Below are 24,001 nucleotides of genomic sequence, written 5' to 3'. Positions count from 1 at the left end.
TTCTACACGCATTACTTCGATCGCCTGAGGTACGAGGCTGCCCGTTTTTGACGGCGTCTCCATGTTTGACCCTGAAGCATACATTTCTAGTATAGAACCAAGCCTACCACTCGCCGTGGCTGTTCATGTCCCTATCTCGATTCCACGCTCTAGGCGATCCAATCGCGGCGGCTGAATCGAAATCCTCGGCGCTGAACGGGCTTGGTTTCTTGGTCGTTTCGTCGTCCGAGGCCGTCTCGCTTCTGGTTCTGGCCGTTGTTGTTGTTACCGTTGTTTTGGTTCTGGCCGTTGTTGTTACCGTTGTTGTTGTTGTTGCCGTTGTTGTTGTTGTTGTTGCCATTGTTGTTACCGTTGTTGTTGTTGTTACCACCATTGCTGCTAACAGTGAAGCGAATGCAATCGTCTTGTGCTCCACGTTGCGCAACAGGCATGATGACAGGTTGATGGTTGGAGGCAGAGGTGATGGTGCAGACTCGGAAGTTGCCGTCGGGGAGACCGCCGTTGACAGTGGCCGAAAGAAGACCATTGCCGTTCCCGGCGTCGTTGATGCCCTTGAAGAAGACAAACTGGGTAGGGTCCAGGGTGTTCTCGGGGTTCTGGCTGTTGCCGAGATCTTGCACAGTGACGTGGGTGTGGCCAACGATCAGACCGCCTTGCAAGTCCTGAGGGGCAGAGTAGTAAGTCGTCTGCGCGTTGGTGAAGGAGCCTGCCACAAGGTTCTTGACCAGAACCTGGATATCAAAGCTGGTGTTTGGCGTGACGGTGTCACCGTTGGCCGGGTTCTTGACGAGTGTCGAGATCATCTGGCCCTTGGACGGGATCTTTCCCATGGCTGTTTCAGGAGAAGAAGAGTCAGTAAACAGATTCAAGACAGGAGGATAAGCTGGCATATAGTCAGGGCTACTTACGGATACCGTTGCAAGAACCACCTGCTGCCTGTTTGCCGTTGGTGAGTTGCTGGCCCGAACAGAAGTTGATGAAGTTGTTGTCCGAGGTGGCCGAAGCGGCACCATCACTGCCATCCTCGGTGCCATCAAGCTGAGATCCGGTCTGGATAGCAGCTTCATCCAGTGTCAGAGTTGCACCGGCGTTGCCGGTGTTGTTTCCACCATTGTTGTTGTTGTTACCACCGTTGTTGTTGTTGTTGTTACCACCGTTGTTGTTGTTGTTGTTACCACCGTTGTTGTTTTGGCCGTTATTGTTCTGGCCGTTGTTGTTGTTCTGGGCCACAGCGAGGCCTACGAGGGCAAATGCCCACAGCATCTGAGACTTGGCGACCATCTTGTCTTGGGTATATGATCCGATAAGGGGTATTCCTTAGAATAAGCACACAGCGAGATTTGTAATATTATAACAGTAAAGCTAATAACGAAGGTAGAAGATAAACCACACGGTCAACGTGATGTCCTTGACTGGCAAGTGAGAAGGAAAAGGAGAGTAATGGGTATAATTAAAAGAGTGAACCGGTCATGCACATAAGAGTGTTGAGAGAGTAGCAATATCTTCTAAGGGAGGGCGGGAATTGGACCATTTTGTACAAGAGTTCGGTTAATGAGTCCTGCCACCCGGTTTCCAAGAGCCACAAAACAAAAGGCTTCGCCATGCCTGTCGCTTGTCTGAGATCTCATACCCGTTCATGGGAAGAAGGTATGCCGTGGAAATCACCAACGTGGTGAAACGAAGACTCATCTCAAATCAGGCTCACGCGAGTCGTCACAACTCGGTCGGTGTATACGCTGGCGCGCGGATCATGGGCAGAGACTATATCTGACCCAGACGGCCCCTCTTGCAGCGTCGATCAAGACCTTCCTCCAGTTGTGAGCTGGCTGGAGGACCAGCATCGTAACACCCGCTCGGGACACCCGATGAACAATGCTTGGCAGCCCGAGACCCATTGAATAAAGGTAAGGTTAGACTCCAACATCTCCAGGGCCTTGACAGATGTGCGTCGTCCAATATCTAGTTGCCGGATTGGGGGTGAGACATGGGCAGCTTGTCTGGAGTAGCGCGTAACAAGGGCCTGGGGCGAGCGAGGGCTGAAGTTGGTGGAAACCATCCGTGTCGGAGACTCGTTGGGATGGAACAGATCGAGGACGGACCATATACAACCGCCGGAATCACGCGACACCAATGACGTCCAAACCAGATCAAGCCTGCGAGGATCATCCAAGGTCGTTGGACGGTTGGAGCATGGCAAACAGGGTTGATCTCAAATTCCAATTTAACCCTTCTTAAGCTACACCGGATGTGATATCGATGATACCTAGTAGGCACATAGCTTCGTCCTGGTGGAGTGTTGGCTGTAAGCAGAATCCAGGGTTGCACAGCCATTTGCCGCATAGACGATACGAGACGAGAGGGGAATGTTCTTTTCGGCCGGATGAAGGTGAATTGCACAGACACGATACAGGTTATCAACTTTAGAGCGAGAGAGCTGCCAGGCACGATCTGGCTCTAGGGATTCTCTATGTCATCTTAATTGGCGTCGGGAGTTAGTAGCCTCAATACAGATGAAGGCCTTTGCTGGAGTATGCCACCCCACGGTCCCAAGGCTATCGGCAAAGAACTTCGGATGCTCGAGGTATCATTGTGATGAAAATGACTCGGAAGTATGGCTTCGGCGTCGGGACAGGGGTCGGAAACAAGCTTAATTGTGCTAGTCAATGGGACCAAGGGTTCTGTAACGCAGAGCCATTAAACGTCGTCGAGTGTGATGGATAGATTAGTGAGCTCATGGCTGACTAAAAAAAAAAAATCTAGGTAACCTAAAAACATCGGACAAAGTAACCTTAAATGATCGACTGCCTAGGTTAAGGTCGTGTTTCCGAGTTCCAAGGGACCTTGTGCTCGCTCTATTGGGTGTTTCCAGCATCGGATCGCCACACGGTCCGATAAATATACAATAGCCCCTCTTCATGCACTGAGGCATACTGACCAAGACCAACTTTGGAGGAAACACGCTTCGGCAATACGCTTCGGCTCAAATCCCGACGATGGAGCTGCTGCATATCGCGCTCTGTCCGTAAGATCTCCGGGCCCTCAAACGTAGCATCACCAGCTCGACACGTTTGTGTAGACATCACCACGGCTAAGAGGGGACCGCCCCGATCCTCGTGGGATGTGGTTTGCCAAGTTGATTTCCTTCTGGATGGCTCAACCTCAGTAGCGGGTATGAGAGCCATCTATGACCAAATTTATACCGCCTTCATAGGGCTGTTTCCTTCCTATGCCCATATGGAGTATGTAGATTGTGTCTAACTCAACATCCTCTCGTCCAACCAGCCTGCAGGCCCGCACGAGTTTTCAGGTGTATCACCAGCCATGTTAGTGAACCAGCCTGACAAGCTTTCTTGAGCAACCTGGTGACTCTCGCGACTATACTCATCGACGCACTACGCCGAAGTGAAGCGCAATGAGTAGGTAGCCTCAAGACTGAAATAGCTATGCCAAGCCTCCTCCAGCCATCTAATGCAAGTGGGCCCGTCGCCAAATCATCATTGTTTCTTCTTAAGGCGTCTTGGCGACAACACTTTAGAGCGGTGGTTCCGAAGTAGCTGTGGGAGTAGTCCTATCTTTAGAGAGAGTTCTGTGACAGTTCTTGGCTCTGGAAAGCCTGCTCTCTTTAAGACGATATCGTAACGAAGGGTTCCGGTCCCTTGGTAATGCGGGCGTGAACTTTGTTCTTCCTGTTCAGAGCTATATCAGATCTGCATACGTTAAACATTGTTTAGTTGCTTTGCTTTTCAAGGCTTGGGTTGGTACTGCCTCGTGTCAGGAGGAAGGTGCCTCTATCATGCCAAGGAAGGCCGAAGGGAGGTCAGTCATTTTTAAGCAAGTCAAGTGTAGAAGAACTGGCTGATGGCCCTCCGGGATCGAGATACAACGGAGACCGAAGTCCAGGAAGCCATCTTTTCCACTTGACTGATGTCCAGACACTCATCTTTCTCACTTGACGGCCGACCTATGCCGGCCAAGCGAAGCCACGACGGATGAACTGATGAGGAGCATTCAAGCTCGATCTAGTGGGACTCGGTATTACGACGAGGTCAGGCCATGTAAGTTATCGCGGCTTTACCCGGTCTGGCCTTGGATAGCGTGGCATTTGCCCATAGCAAGCAAGGGATGTCCTAGGGGGAAAAGCACAGTGAGACGGAAACTGCAGGTGAGACGGAGGGTGACACCGCGTGCAGCGTTCAGGAAGCTTCCATGTGGCTTGATGAGGTGAGAATGGTTCCCAACCTGCAGTTGTTCCTATGTAGTCGGCCGGTGGCAGTCGTACCGGTCAGATACGGATTATAAGACGAGAAGAAAAGTGGGAAACCGACATAAATCAGAAACTTTAAGGAAGGAGTATGTAGTAGACAGTCGACCAAAGAGCCGGAATATAGTACTGTAGGAGAAAAGAAGAGGAAAAAACCCCGCATGTTTCATTAGATGGTTGGTCGCTCTTCTGTGTCGATATGAAGCGGCCGGAGACAATTGTTGGTGGTGACGGACATGGCCAAAAAAAGCCGCCGGCGCTAAGGCAGAGAAAGAGTCGAGTTACGTAGCCGAACATGGGAATAGTCCGATGGACCCTGGCTTCTGGCCTGACCTTTGGAGGAGTCCTGAATCCTTCGGATTGGAAGTCTCTGCCACCCTTTCCCACTTATCGCAAACTTTCTTCTACCTCTGGTTTTCTTCTTCTTTTTCTCTCCCTCTCGAGGTTCTCGAGGTACTCGTCAAACTGTAGTCTGCATCCTGGCTTCGATCTTCGCACGATTACATCTGCGGTGTCTACTCATTCCCTCTCTCCAGAGATTTCCTGTTATATCCATCAGTTAATACCCATCATCCCAAGGAATTGCTTGTCACTGGGCAGAATTTGACTTCAACCGTCCAAGCGTTCCGATTCATCAATCAGGTTGCTCCAAGCCCCCCATTTTCTCTCTCTCTTTTCGATTGCGATTACCACTCCTCCGAAAGCTTCATCATGTCGTCTCCCGAGCAGCGCAAGCGACCTCGTAAGTAGAACAACTCTAACTCGTTAATTGCGATTAATTAGTCAATTGTTTGATTGATTGAACCAACATGCTACCTTGGAATATGTTTTCCTCTTGGATTCCTCACAACCCTGTTGCTGCACTTTGCAATGGCGAGTCAAGGCAAGCCTGGGCGCACACAACTGCTAGGTTATCTTCTGGCCTAATCTTGCTCTGCTGCTATCCGGGTGGCTTCAAGCACTACGTTCTTAGGAATTGGGACGGCGAAAATTTCACTCCCTCACCCCCTCAAACCCCCAATTTCTTCAGGCATTCAATGAACCCGCCTAGATAAATTGGACGAGAGTGGATCTCGTGCAAGAATCGTCATCCTCGAGATCCTTACAGCCACCTCGTCGTCTTCGCATCACGTAGAGAGAGCATTTTTCAATCCAACCAGAAATCCACAGCTGACACCATGGCCCCAAACGCAGGCACTCAATCCCTCCCTCCTCCAGCCCTTCCTCAGCTGGTAGCTGAACAGCACACGCCCATCCCGCTGAATGACAAGAACTCGCAGCGACTCATCGTCGTCCTCTCCAATGCCAGCCTCGAAACCTACAAGGCCTCGCACGGTGGCGGCGGCGGTCGTATGGGCATCCAACGCGACGAGAAGTACTCGCTGCTCAACAGCGACGAGCACATTGGTGTCATGCGCAAGATGAACCGGGACATTAGTGATGCTCGTCCTGATATTACACACCAGGTTGGACCAACTGTCCTCCGATCTAGTCGGGCATTCAACATGCTGACTGTGCTAACTTGACTAGTGTCTCTTGACTCTGCTCGACTCGCCCATCAACAAGGCCGGCAAGTTGCAGATCTACATACACACCGCCAAGGGTGTCCTCATCGAGGTTTCGCCCACCGTCAGAATCCCGCGTACCTTCAAGCGCTTCGCTGGTCTCATGGTCCAGCTTCTCCATCGCCTCTCCATTCGTTCTACGACCTCCCAGGAGAAGCTTCTGCGAGTCATCCAGAACCCCATTACCGACCACCTGCCTCCGGACTGCCGCAAGGTCACGCTGAGTTTCGACGCTCCTCTCGTGCGAGTTCGTGACTGGGTAGAGAGCGTAGGTTCTAAGCAGAGCATTTGCGTCTTCGTCGGAGCTATGGCCAAGGGCGCCGACACTTTCGCCGACCAATTTGTCGATGAGAAGATTTCCATTAGCAACTTCAGTCTTTCGGCCAGCGTTGCTTGCAGCAAGTTTTGCCACGCTGCCGAGGACACGTGGGACGTTCTCTAGTTGTCCTCGCCAACGTTGCGAAGGCCGCACCTACCTGAAAGAAGCAGGGACCGGACGCAACAAGGAATGCAACAGGTATGAGATATGAGTGGCGTCGACTCGCAACAGCCGTTATACAACATCTCGGCCTTGTTGCAAGCGATTCCTTAAGCTTGGGTCTTAGGTTCTTGTTCAGTCTCTGTTTTCGCAACAAAAACATCAGGCGTTCAACATGGGATCCAAGGCGTTTCATCGTCTTTGTGGGCCACTTCAACTTGGCCCACGTCTTTCCTTTTCGTGTCCTAGCTATTTCTTCCTGTCTCGCCCGTCTCGCTCTACTTGTAAGAAATACTAACCACAGATCGGTTGTGGGCTTACGTGGTGGCGTGACTATGCACGACAACCTCATGCCTATAATGATCCTCTGAGAACTGAGTTCTATATCTGCCATACAGGCTAATTGGGCCCAATCGTTATATCTAATCTAACCCAACACGTTCAGCACTGGGGTGAACGTGCTGAGACAATGGCTTAGGACGTTGCAAACAGATGCGGTGTCTGTTTTACGATCGTTGATGATGGTGGAAGAAAAAGGGTCATCTGAGAGGCCTGAACCCGGTACAGGTTCTGCGGATGCCATCCAGATGAATTCGTTGCTTGTGCGTATTCACCAAGTAATATGGCAGTACACTGCAGGCTTGTAGAAGGGTCTGGTGCTGTCTGACGAATATTTCTGGTTTGAGCTTGGAGAAGGCAACCTGATGATGTCTTTGGGACTGTAGGATCAAGGTGACGGACAGTCCCGTCACAAATGGTATGGCACTGAGGGTGCCACGATGAATAGAAAGATCCGAACCCAAGAAGCTAGCATGTGCGCCGTCTCATCTTGATTGTGTGTGGTCGCCGTAGTATCCCCTTCCGCCACACTTCGCTCTGCCTTCTTTTGGCCTGTCTAGGCTAGCCTACGAGCTTCATCGTGACTTGATCTTGATAGGCAAATACGTGTGTGTGCCGGATGGGCCCAATCTAGCAGGCTATGCGGAACCAGCGGCCATCTGATGTTGGAGTGAGCTTCGTCGTCAGCAAAGGGCAGGGCCGTACTACTTGCTACATCATACATGACTTCGATTGCGCTGAATTGTATTGTTGCCCAACCCGTTTCCCTCGAAGCCGCCCTATAACCTATAGGCATAGCGTGCGTATTGTCCGGCAACTCCACCATACAGCGGGGGCCTGCAGCCGCCTGCAGAAGCACCACTTCTTCGCATGCTCCTGTCGAATCATCCATCTGGACATATGAGACTGCAGCCGAATTGGACGATTGGGGGTGGATGTGTTCAATTTTTTCCCGGGGCCTTCCTCCAACGTGGCAGGTGTTGGCACGCCTTCCATCCCACAGGTGAATCCAATGACAGAGAGTGAGACCAGGGGGGGTCGATCTTGTCCAGGGCGCACCTGGAGCTACCGTCGATTGATGTGCTATCGATAGAGCTACCGTAGACAGTAGAACGTAGCCAATTGCCAGACCCCCCCAGCTCGTACTGTCCTCACAGTATTATCTCTACATTGAGGCACTAATATTAGCAAACAGCGTACCGCATCTTGCAGCGATCTATATGCCGGGGCGTGTTCCTGGGCTATGCCAATCGTGGTCCTGATGACAGGCGGGGTTCAACATGTTTGACCGTAGGTAGTAATAGGTGGTTCTGGGTAGTTCTGGGAGCTGGGGTATTGCACTGTTTAGTGCGCCCAACACCCTAGTGCTTTATGCCGCCGCGTACAGTGCCAAAGCGCGCTTCTCAGTCTGGCCTGTCTGGTCCCTCTTCGAGTGCTTGTCCTGCATTAGTACCTAAACTGGCGGTCGGTCGTCAGTTGCAAAGCAAAGGCTTAATGTCGCGCTCCGATGGGCGGTCTGGTATATCACGTAAATCATGAGAGAGAGATAGAGAGAGAGAGAGAGAGAGAGAGAGAGAGAGAGAGACAGGGGCGGTCGGGAGGGTCTGATGGATGGAGGCTGCGTCCCCTCCCATCTAGATACATACCTCCATCCTTCTTCTGCTGGCTCCCTCATTTTCACATCTTTGCATACGCCAGATCGGAACGCTTGTCAGCCCAGAAGTGTTGTTGCGTCGTACAACTCCAGCACCTTTCACAACAGCTGTTGTGGGACACACAAGTGTATACCAACGTCATACACAGACACATCTCTCTTGCTCTCGCCCTCTCGGCTTCCCATTTTCCACTTTGGGTTTCATCCATAGCGTTTTGTCTTACTTGAGCATATGTTTTTCTTTTTTCCCACTTGCATGAACTTTGGCAGCAGCATATACGCCCGGCCTAGCACATTCCTATAGGTACATTGGGGAGATACTTTCCATACATACCCCGCGCTCGCATACCCAACACGCCCGTTGCACGCACACACACACTCAGCCTCTGCCTGTGCTTTGCCTTGTGAGGCTACTTGCCTGCATATTCCGTCACATTCCTCAGGTTGACGTTGGTTTTCTTGGGTGCTTCTCGTCCAAGGGATTCGCGCCATCTCTTGCCTGTCGGTCGTCTTGGTGGGCGCCATCACACATCACACCACATATCCCACCACACACAAACGCACACATATACGCCATACCCAGACGCTTCCCAGCGTCTGCTCTATTGTCCCTATGCGGCCCTACACCGAAGTCACTCGTCTGCCTGAGTCTGCGTCGTTTTATTCAGCCGTCACCCACCCTCTTGGGATCCGCTTCCTGAGCGCCGACTCTTCTCGTATTATATACGGTGCGGGTGGCGACCCCATATTTGAGGTCAGAGCTGAGAGTGACGACAATTCGCCGCTTAAACGCGCCCGCTTTGTCATTTCTGCCTCTTCGCCTTCGGTCGTGTCTGACTTCCACGCCGCAGGGCTGCGGGCGCACCCTGACCTCACAAAGATCGGCGGTGACAGCCATTTTCTCCGCCACGCACGTCCCGCCGACCCATCTTCCGGTGGCGAGAGTCGAGCCAGAATCACCGACCTCGACGGGAATATAATGGAGGTCGTCTATCTTCCTCCCAAATGTTATTCCTCTCACCACAATGGTTCAACCGTGAGACAGACTCAATCTACCAACCGCGAAGTAAGCCGCATTCTGGACTGGAATCTTGAAGTGGCCACCTCCCAGCCTGCTCGTTCTGTTGCCGGCTCCAGAGCTCCGGCTGGATCAGCCAACGCTATTGCTCGACCTCCAGCGCGGACCGTTGCTTCTGCTCCTGCTGCTGCTCCTGCTGCTGCTGAAGACGAGCCGTGGACTATATTTCGACGCAGCGTGACGACGTCGACGTTCGAGACCACTCCTTCTCCCCGGGAGAATACTAGCGGCTTCGGAACTGGTTCCATTGTTGGCACTGTGCTTGGAGCAGTTGCTGCCGGCGCCGCAATTGGTGGCGCTCTCACATACATGCACACGAGGAACGAGCGTGAACGTGCTCCTCGCCAGGAGTTCGAGCCTCCCGTCATGCAGAGGCGCTCCACCATGCCGGATCCCTACCCCAATCAGCACCAGCGCTATGTGGAGGTCGAACGGACCGTGGAAAAGATTCGTTATCCTGAAGATTATGCCCCCGCCAAAGGAGCCCGCCACTATCCGCCTCCCAGCTATGTAGCTCGCTATTCTCAAGCGCCTGACCGGTCGAGGGAGGTCGAGGAGCTTGATGACCGTGCGAGTCGCCATTCTACCCGTCATAGTACCACTGGGCGGGATCGGACCCGAAGCGAGGCCGGATCCTCCCGCAAACCACTTATGATTGCGCAGGCGGAGCACAGGAGCACCTCTGGATCCAAGCTTGCCGGCGCACCGAAGCTACTCATGGAGACTGAGTATCGCAGCCAGGCCGGCTCCAGATACGCGAACGACTTCATGCCGGAAATGGACGCCAAAAGTCGTGCCACAACGTCGAAACCTTCAAGGCATGCGAGTGTACGGTCGGTGCGACGCCCGGAGCCGGAACTCGAGTCGTATGTTTCATCCCGCACCCATCGGACAAGGAAACCAGAGCGGACAGACCGATCGGAGGCCACCATGCGGGCTCCGCCGACACTTGCCAAGGCCGAGACCATGTCCATTCCGGTAAGATCCAGAGCGCCTCCTCCCCGGCAATCAGTCTCCGCGATGGCGAAAACCCTCGGGGAGCGCCTCGGGATGAACAACGGGGTGAAACGCATGCCTACCGGCGGTAGGGCCACCATGTATGCCAAGGCCAATATGGTGCCACTGCCGGAAAGCGAGGTGGGCGGCAGCCTTGCCGACTGGGACGACGACAAAGATAGTGTCGCGCCTGATGACAGCATCAGCTGTGTAGGCGGCAACAGGAGCCGCAGATCATCCCGCCGCTAAGGGAGTTAGATAGGGGGGGGGGGAGCAGCATGACTCACTGTCAAAGAATGGATACACGACGAGATTATATCTCAAGTCTGATGAGTTGTAAAACTCCCCTCCCCAGCATTCATCTGAATGGTAAAAGGCGACAGAATCCTACTCTTGAGATATTCAAGCTCAACGGTGATGGATGAACCCGGTGACACAGAACGCACTTTGACGAGAAAAAGAATTATTATGAAGCATAAGCAGAGCAATTGGTATGGATGATGCCATTTTTCTTTGGATTGGCTTGCATGATGGGTTGGTTGGATTACGGAAGCGTGTTCTTTGAAGATACTCATACTTTTCTACTCTACTACGGGTTTGGGCGGTTTCGATCGAATTTTGCAGGTGAACGGTTTCCAAGTTTTGTATGAGTTCCGTATATAGCTCGAATGCTTATCACGTGCAGGTCAACATCTTGCTATGTTACGATGTTTATGTCTACCAGCTCAATGACCACATATTTTGACATCTTGCTTGAGTTTGACCTTTCAACCCATTCCTCTGGGAAGTCGTTCCATACCAAACCAGGGACTCCGTGATATCTTTCGCTCACATGACTTCATACGCATGCAGGGTCGAATTCGTCTCGTCTAGCAGAAAGAAACAGCCGCGGCCTCCCGCCCACATTTTTCCAACCCCCCGCATTGACGTATCCTGGTCATCCCAAGGTAGTTCATGTTCCCAGTTCAGAAGACTCTGGTGGGAGGTCGGTAAGTAACGTAACATGAGCTGTCTCGATATATAGGGGGCATTGCCACCCGTTTCGTGGTTGGGGCGATGTCGTACATACATAGCTGCCTCAAAAACAGTACCTGGGGATCCGGTTGGATGTCATCTAGCCATATCACGAGGTTTGGGGTCACACTTAGCAGAAGCTCACAGAACTCACAGTCCTTCATGTAGATAGGTATCTAGCGGAGAGAAAGACAACAATTGTTATCATCCGTCAATAGGGCTGCCGGAATGAGTGTTCGCTGGTTGCTGCTCTGCCTAATCATCTGCTTTCTACCCCAATGGCTTGCTTGGTAACTTCACATTCAAATCCTAATAAGCGCGATATTGCCAATACATATAAATGGGTTTAGGCTTCGACACCCGTAGTTCCATCTTTGCAAACGAGGAAAGCTCGATGTGAGAGTGATCCAATGGGACGATTCCACATGGCGCCGGCCATGTGGTCAGTCATGCAAAATCTAAGTCCCAATAGGGGTGTATCGGGCATTGTGATATGGATCAAATGAATTCATAGACCACATTGCTTTCAGCCATAATCCCCTGTGTATGTGGATTAGATATGACTTAGCGTCTTTATTGACTTGGTACAGACCTGTTCCTCTTGGCCATGTTTATGGTAAGATGAGAAGGCCGTGAGCTAAACTTCTTTATGGCGAATTAGGAATGGAGTTACAGAATTGATCATGTAGACGCCTGGTGTAATATTTATTGTTCGCCTACACTGGCACAGGTTGCCCCTTAAAGCAATGCCTGGTATCAGAGGAGTGGGTTTCCATTCTTACAGCCTACAGAGGGGGTTTTCCCAGCCGTCCTGGAATATGGCATGCTTGAAAGACGTTTCATGCCCTCCTAGCGAAAGCCGCTGGGATACGTAGTGACATACACAGGCCCACTGTGCCTGAGCATACCCCTAGTTGACACCCTCGTGAGCGTGGGTGATTCACTGTGCCAGACCATGCCCACAGTAGTCGCCATACTGAATCCATGGCCGACCAATTCCTTCCACGAGTCCTCAAGGAAACTGATAGCAGGTGATCATCCCAACGACAATGAGTACACTCGGCCTTGTGGCGCAGTGGTATAGCGTACTTCCTTTGGGTGGAAGAGGTCCTGGGGTAAGTCATCCTCACCGACGACAACTAAACGAGCACCTACTAACTCTCGGTTCCCAGTTCGAATCCCAGCTTGGCCCAGATTCAATAATCATCTTTTTTTTCCTTTTCCTTTTTTGGCCCTACTTGATCTTCAACGCGTTTCTTTTTGCTTGCCTTCTTTGGCCAGCGCTGTGTGTATTTCCGTAGATATCACGTTAATACCACCACGGACTAACCACACTGGTTCTCCATGCTACTAAAAAGTTGGTGATGCAACTATTTGCTGTCGCTACGGCCAGCCACGATGTGGGAAGATGGAAATCAGCACCAGTAATATCGACCACGAGGTGTTGTACGTAGCTTTCTACAGCAATCTTGACTTTCCAACAAGCCCCCAACCTTCATGAGGATCTATAATGGCGTGCCAAATATAGGACTGCAGGCCACTCACTTCGAGCTGCTCCAAGCCAGACCAATGGCTAGGCTGAGGTGAGATGTACGAACTCCTAGATCATATTACCAAAGGATATCCTAGGCACATTACAGGAGGTGTGATGACAGCTCTCCGTCGCCGCCGGGATTACGGTAGAACTGCACCACTATCCAGCGAACGACACTCCAATGGACACGAGAATCAATTGCAAGTGGGCGTGAGCTTCCTTCGCCCGTAGCGATAGGGGGGGTTAGTGGAGATATGAAGTCCAGTTCCCGGGGACGGTGGAGATGCCAGCACCCGGACCGGGCACTAGCGCAGAATTTAATCCGGGCGAAACTTGACTGGCTAACAAAACCCACCCCTGCAACCCGTCAAAATAGCTGGCGCTTTCAATTCAAAAGATTTCGAACATCGCCTACGCCGACATCCGCAATTCGCCCCATCTCCCAAGCTGGCGGGCTACTGAACGACAACGACAATTCCCTCAGACGCGACCGAAGGGGGGGCAGACAATTTGCGACATTAAGACTGGGCTAGTCAAGGAAACAAGGCAAAGGGCGCAAAGTCCCAGCAACATTTCGAGAGGAAGAAAAGAAGAGACCAGACCACGATGAGTGCAACAGGATCCTCGCGAGTCCTCGAGGCCGCCTCCAGCGGCCTTGGCCAGCTTGGACGTATGTACAAGGGGCAGCAAGACGGGCGTCGTGGTTTCGGCCGGGCTCATGGACAAGACGGTCAGGGTGCGGCTCTGGGGTCAACGATGGGAGAAGCACGTCTCCAAGGTACTTACGCACCCACCATACATAATTCGCAACCCTCCACCCCCCCCTGCGCTGCCAATTAGAAGTAGGAAGATGCAATAACAACAGGTATGCTGACAATTTCCTCCCACTCGGTAGTCCTTCAAATACCCACACTACCACCTAGTCCACGACCCCTCCAACAGCGTGCGGCAGGGCGACGTCATCAGCATCGCGGCCGGGTGGCGGTCGTCGTCGCGGAAGAAGCACGTCGTGAAGCACATCATCGCGCCGTACGGACAGCCCATCGACGCGCGGCCGCCCGTGCCGACCGAGGAGGAGCTCAAGGCCGACTACGTCGCCGAGCGCGTCGCCAAGATCAAGCGCCGCGAGGCCGCCGCCGAGGAGCGCCGCGTGGCCAGGCAGCTTGAGCTGGCCAAGGCCAAAGAGCAGAGGGCGCAGAAGCTGGCCAAGGCCCAACAGCACCAGCAAGGGGGGACAACGACGAGTATTGCGGATGTCGATTAAATAGGGAAGAGAAATCTGTTTAATTGGAGTATGCACGAAGTCGGAAACAACTCGATATCGTGCTTGCAAGGGCATGTGGAAGAATCAAAGCCTAATCCTGCCGAATATGCGAGCTCCTGGGAAGACATGGCAAAGGCATAGAGAAAGTGTAAAACAGTCGCCGGATACTGCACCCAGCAAGAGGCTGGTGTATATATACAATATGTATCATAATGTGCAGCGTGCGTGTATAGCCAAGACCAAAACCCCAAAGCATACCAATTTCCTTGGAATACCATTGAATGCCGCCTGCCGCCCCCGTAAGGTCATATTCTCCTGTCCCAGGTATCATCATATCTATGCCGCTACCTCGTCCCTCCTTGAAGAATGCCTGAAACGCCCCATGCGGAAACCATCCATTTTCTTGTCTAATCTCCCACCTCGAGCTCGTACAAAAGTTGAGTACGACTCGATCAATGACAATAAACAGGCATACCAGTGCCCCATACAGCAGCCAGTCGTACTAGCCGCCACGTTCTCCGAACTGTTTGGCCCAGTCCTCGTATTCTTTCAGGCCCTCTTTGCTGACGCTGGGCCTGATCATGCGCAGACTAGCCTTAAAATCGGCCAACTCTATCGGTCTAATCTGATCCATGGTCATGTGAAGCAGAGCCTCCCCAAGCGAACGGAGGGGCCCCATAGCCGCATCTTTGGCGAGGGCCGTGATGTCAGAACCGGAGAAGCCTATATATATAAATTGTAGTTAGTATTGTGCATACTGGCCCAAGGGATTGAGAGAAAATAGATGCACTTACCGTCGGTGAATTCAACTAGTTCCAAGATGTCGGCTTCGGTGAGACCGTGCTTTTGCTGGCCCAAAAGAGTACGCAGCTGAGTGGCTCGTGTCTCTGGTTCCGGCAACGGGATGTACTGACGCCTCACGAATCGACGGCGTGCAGCGTCGTCGATGGCCCACGGAAGGTTGGTGGCCGCCAGCACAAGCACTCGGTTCGCATCCCCACGGCTTTCCCCCTTGCCACCCGGGCTACTCTCGCGCCCCGCAGCTGCCCGCTGCAGATCGCTCCATTGAATCAAGAACTCGGTCTTGATCCTCTGGGTAGCTTCATGCTCCCCCGACCCGGATCTCTGAGAGAGGAGCGAATCGATCTCATCAACAAATATAATGCTGGGCGACATGGCCTTGGCGAGAGCGAACAAGGCGCGCACGAGCTTCTCGGACTCGCCGAGATACTTACTGGTCAAGCTGCTGGCCGAGATGGAGAAGAAGGTCGACTTGGACTCGGTCGCCACGGCGCGGGCCAACATGGTCTTGCCCGTCCCAGGAGGGCCGAACAGCAGCATGCCCCTAGCGGGCTCGCGGAGGCCCATGAACAGGTCCGGCCGCAGAAATGGGTAGACGACGGCTTCCCGCAATGCGCTCTTGGCAATCTCCAACCCCGCCACGTCACTCCAGTGGACTTCGTCGCCTTCCACGACGATTTCGTTGAAGATCGCCTTCGCAGCGGCGCTATCGACACCCGGTGGCAGCCTCTTAAGGGTTGCCTTCTTCTTCCTTTCCCATTCCGATTTCGCTTTGTCTTCCTTTTCTTCTGCTGACCCGTCCGAGAAGTTGACTGTAAGATCAGCTGGCACAGGCGACTCCGGCTCTTTACGCCTAGCATCACCGACATCCTCGTCGTCTTCTGAAGTGGAAGCGTGCCCCGGCTTCCTCTCACGCCTCGGCCGCGGCGTACGCTTCTTAGCACTATTAGGTTGTGATGGGGAATGCATGTGGGCTACTGGTTTCCTTCGGACAGGCGGCTCGGTGGAACTTCTCCCTGAAGCCAACGCAACATCAGCCCCAGGGTTTGTGGACGCACGAGCAGCATCTTGAGCCGCCATGGAACCGTTGTGCGGCTTGGGTGCACGTGATGAGCGGGAGAATGCCGACTCCGATCTCTCGCCAATCGCCAGGGAGCTCAAGGCGCTCGAGGCGGCGCCCAGAGCCAGCGAGGATGGACCCGGGAAAGTGTATTCCTCTGGGTGCCTCGTCAAGGGTGAGCCCGGACTTAAAGAGTCCGGTGCCCCATCGTCAGGAGCTGATACAAGCCTTCTTGTATGGCTGTCCCATTGGGAATATGCAGAAGTCGAAGCTTTTCGCGTTTGTTCATTAGAGCGCCTGGGTTCGCTCATGGAGACAGCAGGCGAATGCAAGTCCGAAGAACTGACTTTCCCAAGGTTGTCACGGGAAGAGATATTGGACCACGCCAACGTAGCTGCTTTACTTGCCCCGGACGCTCAGCGCTCTTGGGCGTCATGCGAGGTGACGCCTTCGCCGCCTTCGCCGCCTTCTCCGCCTTCTCCGAAGATCTCCCCGACCGTAATGTCGTCCGCATAGTCCGCTTGTCCGGGCTTGGAGATCTCGAGCTCTTCTTCCTGGGTGTCGACGACGACGACGCATACGGAGGCAGCGGGGGCCGTTGTTTCGCTGATGATGAAGGCGAACTCTGTTCTACACTGGTGCCGTCTTTCCGCCCCACCACGGCCCTCTCTGACGAATTCCTTATATTCATGGACGGCCTGGGAGGGAGCGATGGCCTAGAAAGCTCCGTGTAGGATATGGCTGGGATCGTACCGCCCCCTATCCACCCCCTCTCGCCGGGTTCTGCACTTGAAGAACCGCCACCATTGGTACCGCTCGAAGAGGAGTTGCGCTGGGTAACGGTATCCTCTTCGCGAGAAATACGCAGCGCTTCCAGCAGGTCAACCCGTTCTTTGCATTGCGTCTCGAGGCTCTTCAGGCTCTCGAGCAGGGCCCGCTCGGTCTCGGATTTGGGGGTATAGCTTGGCTTGCTGGGTGAGTTATGGTTGATCTGGTCGAGCGCTGTCTTCCAGTACCGCGTGGCCTCCTTCTCGTTGCCTTGGCTCTCGTAGTAAACGGCAGTGGAGCATGTTAGGTAGCTCTCATCGTAGGTTTTCTGGAGGTTGGACACAGCCTTGTTCGCCCACATGCTTGCATTTGCCCGGATCACGGCGCGCGGGTGTCGTCGTGGCTTCTTCGTTCATTCAGGTTCAGGTTGCGAACAGTGGTGTCCAATAGCGTTCCGTGCGATCGAGGGGAATTTCGTTATACGGTTCCGGGGAGAGAGCTGGGCAGCTGGGGATCGTCCGGAAAGCATGAACTATGGGTCGAGTACACATGGACATTCATGCGATCAGAGTGAGTGAGAGCGGTCTTGTATGGTCATTAACCTTAGGTTAGCATTAGCATGCTCCAGCTGCTTGTGACGTCGTTGCAGTAGCTTGCTTTGCTTAGTGGTCTAGTGGAGTTAGTAGGTTACCCAGGCCATCAAATTCCAACAGCGCCTTCAATTCAGAGTGGCTGGCGGGGGGCTGGCGATTCGTTAGGTGAGTGGCCATTCAACCAAGTAATAAAGAACGTGACCATCCATTGTTTGACATATTAATACTATTGGGATGTATCCAAGATGCGATACAATGCAGCATCTTATTCATTGCATATAATCATTCTGCGTTCTCGTCATCTGGCGGCAGCTTCATGCCGAACATGCCTAGCATGTTGCCAACAGGCCCTGCTGTGCCTCCCTGGCTCTTGAAACTCTCGAGCAGATTCTTGGCGAGGTTGTAATCTATATCGACTTCCTCCTCATCGTCGCTTTCTTCGGTGTCATCATCGTGCTGTACCTCCTTGCCTTTTTCGTCGGCCGCACCCTTTTGCTTCAGCGCCTTCAGCTTCCTCGGTGTCGGATCTAGCTGCAGAGCCCCATGAGAGTTCAACTCGGCTTCCATCTGAGTCGCTAGTCGCCTGATCTCCTCGTCTTCTTGCTCATCTACTTCCTCAACCTGGCTCGTCTTGTCCGTTTTCCGACGGGACTGCTTCGAATGGGTTGATTCTTCAGCTGGCATGCCCATCATTTCTCGCATCATCTTGGCAAACTGCTCCTCGTCAAAACTGACATCCTTGTCTTCATCCTCGCTGTCCTCCTCGTAGTCCGACAGATCATCGTCTTCATCCATATCGTCAAGCTCTGCCCCTTCAAACCCAGCAGTCTCGTCATTGAGGAAGGACTCAAAGCGCGCTACCATTTTTTGTAGATCTGCCTGTGCCGAGGCATCTCCAAATCCGCCCGTCTCCCCCTTTTCAGTATCGCCCTTGCCATCGAGGGCTTTCTCGAACTCTTCGTAGTTGATATCCATCCAAGACTCATCGTCATCCTGCTTCACTCCAGGCCAAGACTGAATGACGGCATCGCTTGGAAGTGCCTGATCGCCATCCTCCTCCAGGTCCTCTAGAAGAATCGCCACTTCTCGAGCGGTTCGGTTATTCTTAGTCGCGGCATTGGACGCGAGCATCTCGAAACCACAAGTCAGCTTCATGCCTACTTCCAGTCTGGCGAGGTTTCCTTGGGTGGCTTCAGCCGATCCTGTCTCACTCTCGGCCCTTTCCACAATACCAGTCCATGCTGGTGGTGGCGTGAAGTTCTGGGACTTTAACTGTGCAAACAGAACCTTGGTGTACTTGACGCTCAAAGTCACGAGGTCCTGGGGAGGAAAGCTCAGCTTTCCGGATGTAGATAGGAGGGATTTCATAGAGATAGGGTCTCTGAGATAGAATGCTTCAACGGCGGGTGCGATGGCGGCTGGTTTCTCATGTAGGATATAGGCGAGTTTCCGAGGGATAGTCGTCAAAGAATGGTGCATGGCATCTTGTATCTGCCTAGGATACTTCTCTAGCCGGTAGAAAGCCTCGGCTTCCACAAGAGATGATTGGACGAGAGACTCTGTGTCCCCCCTGATATGGCCAACCGCTTGATCCAAGGTCAGCGGCCTCTTGTCTGTCTTGTCTTGCAGGGGGATCAGATGGAGACTCCCCTGGTTGATCCATACTCGGTTAGTATCAATCTCTGGGCTCAGCCAGGGTGGCAAGACGTTGGCAGCTTCAACTAGGAGAAACTCGCCATCACTATCAAACACCCGAATCCAGAGATCACTGGAAGTTTTGCTGAGCTCGCGGAGAAGATACACGATGAGCCACTCGTCCTCTATAGAATCGCCATAGTACGAGCTACCATACAGATAAACAAGCCCACGGTCATTCTTGACTTCCAAGTTGAGTGCGTCCCGTTGCCAGATGTAGTCCTTGGTGAGCGAATCTGCTAGCTGCATAGCCCTTTTGCGAACATTCTCCAAAGCGGACAGTTTTCGACGTGCCTCCATCTGGTCGTCGATGATGAAAAGGATGTACTCCACACAGTTTTCCGGGAGCTGCCGGGGAAAGCCTTCCTCGAAGAACCCATGACTGTCTGGGCTTGGGTCCATGTTAAGTTAAGGATGGATCACAGAAAGAACTCGGAAATAGATCTAGAGGTCGGTAGATCTAAGCAGAGATCTAAGATCCCTATCAGGATCCGGTCTGGTGTTGTTGTTAATCTAAGACATTTATTTGATGGAATTGTTTAGGAGAGTGGGGTTGATCATGGCGGGGTGACAGACCTACAGTAAAGTACAGAAGGCCTGGACCCCTACGGAGTGCCAGCACTGAGCAGCCAAAAGCCGGCGGGACCTTTTTAAGTTTGGCAAGCAGCAGCCAACTCGACGCTCCACCATTCAGCGCGTAAAGTGAGGAAAGCGCGTCTTCGTGTTCAGCAAGCATCAAACCTCATCCCACTTTGGACTTTGACAGCAAAGCCATTCGACCACATACCTCGGCATAACCCATTCACAATGCATGTTGCCCATTGAGGCGCTCATCGGAGACTCTCTGCTCTCTTCATCAACAGTCGACCCGGCCTCCGCGTAACAAAGCACAGCAGCAACATGCCGTCGGCCTCACGCGTCAAGCGCTCCCGCACTGCGTATGACGACGAAGATGTCGAAGACCCTACCGCTCACGCCAGCTCCAGTAGAGGGAGCGCATCCGTGAGTCAACTTGTTCTGGGCTTATCATCACGTTTGCTGGAGCTGACAATGAATTGCTCTGCAGAGAAAGAAGGCCCGCGTATCCGATGTCGACACAAGCAGATCCTCAGGGCGCTCCCGTCATACTAGACAACCTGCCTCTGACGACGATGGCGAGATGGAAAGCGAAGAGGAAGAGATCGAAGATGATGACAATGAAGCCATGCGGGATACAGAGGCGCCCCCGACACCCCTTCCGGCCACGCAATACGAAACCATGCGTGATGCCGGCTTCCAACACTTACAGCACCTAGACGAAGACGACCTGAGAGCCACACAACGCCTCAAGAGTCGACAGGACCCTGAGCAAATGGGTGACAATGTGGCTGCGTTCAATGCCGTCATCGAGAGTATTACCTGCTTCAACTTCATGTGCCATACACGTTTGCACTGCGTCCTTGGCCCTCTCCTCAATTTTATCGTTGGCGAGAATGGAAGTGGGAAAAGCGCCATTCTCACGGCAATCACTCTATGCTTGGGCGGGAAGGCGAGCTCAACGAACCGTGGTGCCAGTCTACGTAGTTTCATCAAGGAGGGACAAGACCATGCGAGTCTTGTCGTCAAGATCAAGAACCAGGGTTCTGATGCTTACAAGCCCGACCTGTTCGGGGAGTCCATCATCGTTGAGCGCAACTTCAACAGGGCCGGATCCAGCGGCTTCAAGCTCAAATCGGCTACTGGCCGTGTAGTCACTACGAAAAAGTCTGATGTCGATGATGTGGTCGAGTACTATTGTCTTCAGGTAGACAACCCTCTAAATGTCCTCTCTCAAGATAACGCGCGACAATTCCTCAACTCGGCCAGCCCCACGACCAAGTACAAATATTTCCTACAGGGCACGCAGCTGGAGCAACTTGACAACGACCTTCAGCTTTTCGCCGAAATGATGGAAGCAAATGAGAACAGGCTCGTCGAGTATGAAGAGACCGTGGCGTATCTCAAAGACAAGTATGAGAAAGCTCGCATCGTGAAAGAGGCGTGCGATAAGAATGAAGAGTTGCGTCGCAAGTCCCGCCTCTATGTCCAACAGTTGACATGGGCGCAAGTCGCGGAGCAGGAGTCGATACTGGAAGAGAAGGAGAATGCGATCGAGGCTGCTGAAAGCGAGATCCTCCGCCTGCAGCAAGAAGCAGACGTTAGGACCGAAGCTCTTGCTGCACATGACGAAAAGATCCAACAAGCCGAGCAGGCCGTCGATGATATTACCCAAGAGGAGGCCTCCTTCGACGAGAAGCGTACAGAGGCTGACAGCAAATACCATACGGCCAAGGGCGAGCTAGCAACATTACACGTCCAGGAGAGAGAGCTCAGGTCGCAAACAACCCAAGCTAAGCAGACCGTTGACGATAAGCAGGCAAAGATCCAGGAAGAAGAACGCCAGCTGAAAGAAGTCAACGGCGGCGCCGCTGCCGAGGCAGAAAGAGCACTGGATGACGCCAAGAAAGCGGAACAAGAGGTTGAAAATACACTTCGCGACCACAGAGAAGCAAAGCCCAAACTGCAAGAAGAGATGGTTGAGGCCGAGGAGCAAGTGGCCGAGGCATCGAAGCTCGTTGAGCAGAAGCGAAAAGAAGTTCATGCTGCTGAGGGACGATTACGCCAGCTATCACAGAGCCGGATGGATTCGCTAGCCGGCTACGAGCCCCAGATGGCACAGCTTTTGAAAAACATAAGCAACGACCGTGGGTTCCAGGACCAGCCCATTGGACCTCTTGGCTTGCACATCAAGTTGAAGAAAACGGACTGGACTTTCATTCTAGAGAAGGTTCTAAACGATCCATTGAATGGCTTCATTGTGACGAACCCACACGATCAAAAGCGGCTAAACGATCATATGCGACGACTCAGGATGGACAAAAATGCCATTTATATCAGTAAACCGGGCTTTTCTTTGAATGCTCTGAGGGAGCCTGACGCAGGGTTCGAGACTATCTTGCGTGTCTTGGACATTGACGACCCGCGCGTACGCGATCAACTAGTTCTGGTGGCCAGAATCGAACAGATCGTTTTGATGCCTCGTGCCGCCGATGTCTGGGCCACCTTGGGGGACAGGGGCGCCCCGCCAGGCGTTGCATCTATTCTAGCACTCCATGATACGGACAGGAATGCATTTATGCGATTTCAGCCTAAGGCGAGCAACAATCTTCAGTCCACGGCGGAAGGAGTGTATAATGGCGCTTCCCGGATGAAATCAGACTCTGAAACGCAGATCAGCGTACAGAAAAGACAGGTCGAGCAGTTGCAAATGGACTTGGCAGAGCTTGATCAGTCCAAGCGACGCTTACAAACGCATGCTCAAAAATGCGCAGTGGCATTGACACAACACAAGAAGCGAGAGGACAAATTGGATCAACAGTACCGGCTGGCCGGTGTTGCCCGGGATGATGCTCAAAGCGCCCTCGACGCTTTTGACGGTGTCGATGCCAGGCTACAAGCTCTGCGTGAGAATCTTTTGGAAGCAAGGAGGAATTACGAACACTACGGAAGACAGTATGCCGAGATTGCCGTCTTAAAAGAGGAAAAGAACAAAGTCGTTAGTACGCTGAAGGGGGAATTCACAGCCGCCAAAGAGGAATTGGCGGAGCACCAGGCCCGTAGAAAGAAGGCAACGGATAAAGTCGAGCGTTATAATGACTTGAGACTCATAGCGCTCACAGAGAAGAATAGCGCCATTGAGCGCATCGATATAGCCAAAATGGAGAAACGGGACGCAGAAGAGGCTCGAGACGGACAGAAGGAGGTTGTCCAGGAGTTCATTACAGAGGCAGAAAAGTACAATTCAGAACGCGTCATCATTCCCGAAGGTGAGACGTATGAGATGATCGAGAAGAAATTCACTGCCCTCAAGTTACAGTTGAAGAGATTGCGCGACAGCCTTGGTGGCACGGAAGAGGAGATCAACAACAGGATGGTCCAGGCTGCCGAGGAGTATAACGTTGCGTTACGCACCCAACAGAATCTGAGGTCTCTCATGGGCGAGCTGAAGCAAGCATTGAGCAAGCGCCTGGACAAATGGCGAGCCTTCCAGCGCCTTATCTCGGCCCAATCCCGTGCCAACTTCCAGTACTTACTGAGCGAGCGAGGCTTCCGTGGCAAATTGCTCCTCGACCACGCCAACAAGAAGCTCGAGATCAGGGTTGAGCCGGACGAGACGAGGAAGAACGTTTCTGGCCGGAACACCAAGACCCTCTCTGGTGGAGAGAAGTCGTTTTCATCTATCTGCTTGCTGCTTGCCATCTGGGACGCCATGGGTTCGCCGCTACGTTGTCTAGACGAGTTTGATGTATTCATGGACAACGTGAACCGTGCCATCTCTACAAACATGCTGGTTGAGGCAGCCAGACGCTCTGTTGGGAAACAATTCATCTTGATCACACCCAACGCCATCGAGGGGCGAGCAAAGATCGCCAAGGACGTGAAGATTATCAGGTACGTGCTCACTGCTACACTCGACGTGGAAACACATTTGGTTTACTAACCTGCTGATAGGCTCTCGGATCCACGCCAGAGAACCTTGGTTGACCACTAATCATAATATTGGCCATTCTATGCGTTTATCTCCTGCTGTTACGACACCCTCTTCTGTTGTCCTCTCTGAGGGTACATGTCCATGCTCCGGTCTCGTTATGTTTGTTCGTCAGGGGTTAAGGCCCGCCACAACGCGTGGCAGTGCTGGGTTCGGCGTATGATATCACAAGGAAGTATGCGGAGTTACGGCGTTTCCGTCAATCAAGAGCTTCTGGTCGTAGGGCATTACTGCTAGTATTAGGTTCATAGGCTGTCTAGGGGTTGTTCTAGGTCCCGAGGATATCGGGCGACAGGTAAAATGCTCTCCATAAGCTTGTCGTATAGGACCAGGG

General features: G+C 52.8%; 8 protein-coding genes across 8 annotated transcripts; 4 read left to right on the top strand and 4 right to left on the bottom strand.

Moving 5' to 3' along the window:
• Positions 1 to 149: 149 nt before the first annotated feature.
• PG994_005915 (uncharacterized protein) lies at positions 150 to 1,281 on the bottom strand (the record flags this gene model as incomplete). The annotated part of the gene is made up of 2 exons (XM_066857324.1): positions 150 to 832; positions 909 to 1,281. 2 exons carry the CDS (start codon positions 1,279 to 1,281, stop codon positions 150 to 152), a joined length of 1,056 nt encoding a protein of 351 aa, XP_066716593.1.
• A 4,158-nt stretch (positions 1,282 to 5,439) lies between these two features.
• PG994_005914 (uncharacterized protein) lies at positions 5,440 to 6,268 on the top strand (the record flags this gene model as incomplete). The annotated part of the gene is made up of 2 exons (XM_066857323.1): positions 5,440 to 5,727; positions 5,792 to 6,268. 2 exons carry the CDS (start codon positions 5,440 to 5,442, stop codon positions 6,266 to 6,268), a joined length of 765 nt encoding a protein of 254 aa, XP_066716592.1.
• A 2,642-nt stretch (positions 6,269 to 8,910) lies between these two features.
• PG994_005913 (uncharacterized protein) lies at positions 8,911 to 10,620 on the top strand (the record flags this gene model as incomplete). Its single annotated transcript, XM_066857322.1, has 1 exon — positions 8,911 to 10,620. The coding sequence occupies one exon, from the start codon at positions 8,911 to 8,913 to the stop codon at positions 10,618 to 10,620; it is 1,710 nt and encodes a 569-aa protein (XP_066716591.1).
• Positions 10,621 to 13,637: 3,017 nt separating this feature from the next.
• On the top strand, positions 13,638 to 14,183 carry PG994_005912 (uncharacterized protein; the record flags this gene model as incomplete). Its single annotated transcript, XM_066857321.1, has 2 exons — positions 13,638 to 13,697; positions 13,815 to 14,183. The coding sequence occupies 2 exons, from the start codon at positions 13,638 to 13,640 to the stop codon at positions 14,181 to 14,183; spliced, it is 429 nt and encodes a 142-aa protein (XP_066716590.1).
• Positions 14,184 to 14,685: 502 nt separating this feature from the next.
• PG994_005911 (adenosinetriphosphatase) lies at positions 14,686 to 16,355 on the bottom strand (the record flags this gene model as incomplete). Its single annotated transcript, XM_066857320.1, has 2 exons — positions 14,686 to 14,906; positions 14,978 to 16,355. The coding sequence occupies 2 exons, from the start codon at positions 16,353 to 16,355 to the stop codon at positions 14,686 to 14,688; spliced, it is 1,599 nt and encodes a 532-aa protein (XP_066716589.1).
• A 105-nt stretch (positions 16,356 to 16,460) lies between these two features.
• Positions 16,461 to 17,173, bottom strand: PG994_005910 (putative SAP1-member of the AAA-protein family; the record flags this gene model as incomplete). The annotated part of the gene is made up of 2 exons (XM_066857319.1): positions 16,461 to 16,669; positions 16,798 to 17,173. 2 exons carry the CDS (start codon positions 17,171 to 17,173, stop codon positions 16,461 to 16,463), a joined length of 585 nt encoding a protein of 194 aa, XP_066716588.1.
• Positions 17,174 to 17,687: 514 nt separating this feature from the next.
• PG994_005909 (uncharacterized protein) lies at positions 17,688 to 19,502 on the bottom strand (the record flags this gene model as incomplete). Its single annotated transcript, XM_066857318.1, has 1 exon — positions 17,688 to 19,502. One exon carries the CDS (start codon positions 19,500 to 19,502, stop codon positions 17,688 to 17,690), a length of 1,815 nt encoding a protein of 604 aa, XP_066716587.1.
• Positions 19,503 to 20,000: 498 nt separating this feature from the next.
• Positions 20,001 to 23,670, top strand: PG994_005908 (DNA repair rad18; the record flags this gene model as incomplete). The annotated part of the gene is made up of 3 exons (XM_066857317.1): positions 20,001 to 20,102; positions 20,167 to 23,570; positions 23,631 to 23,670. The coding sequence occupies 3 exons, from the start codon at positions 20,001 to 20,003 to the stop codon at positions 23,668 to 23,670; spliced, it is 3,546 nt and encodes a 1,181-aa protein (XP_066716586.1).
• Positions 23,671 to 24,001: the final 331 nt, after the last annotated feature.

This window comes from Apiospora phragmitis (genome assembly GCF_038363925.1).
Source record: "Apiospora phragmitis strain CBS 135458 chromosome Unknown utg000006l:1.0-5683423.0:1.0-5690449.0, whole genome shotgun sequence".
Classification (NCBI taxonomy): domain Eukaryota; kingdom Fungi; phylum Ascomycota; class Sordariomycetes; order Amphisphaeriales; family Apiosporaceae; genus Apiospora; species Apiospora phragmitis.
The sequence above is the reverse complement of the archived record's forward strand: the minus strand, read 5'-3'. Positions and strand labels throughout refer to the sequence as shown.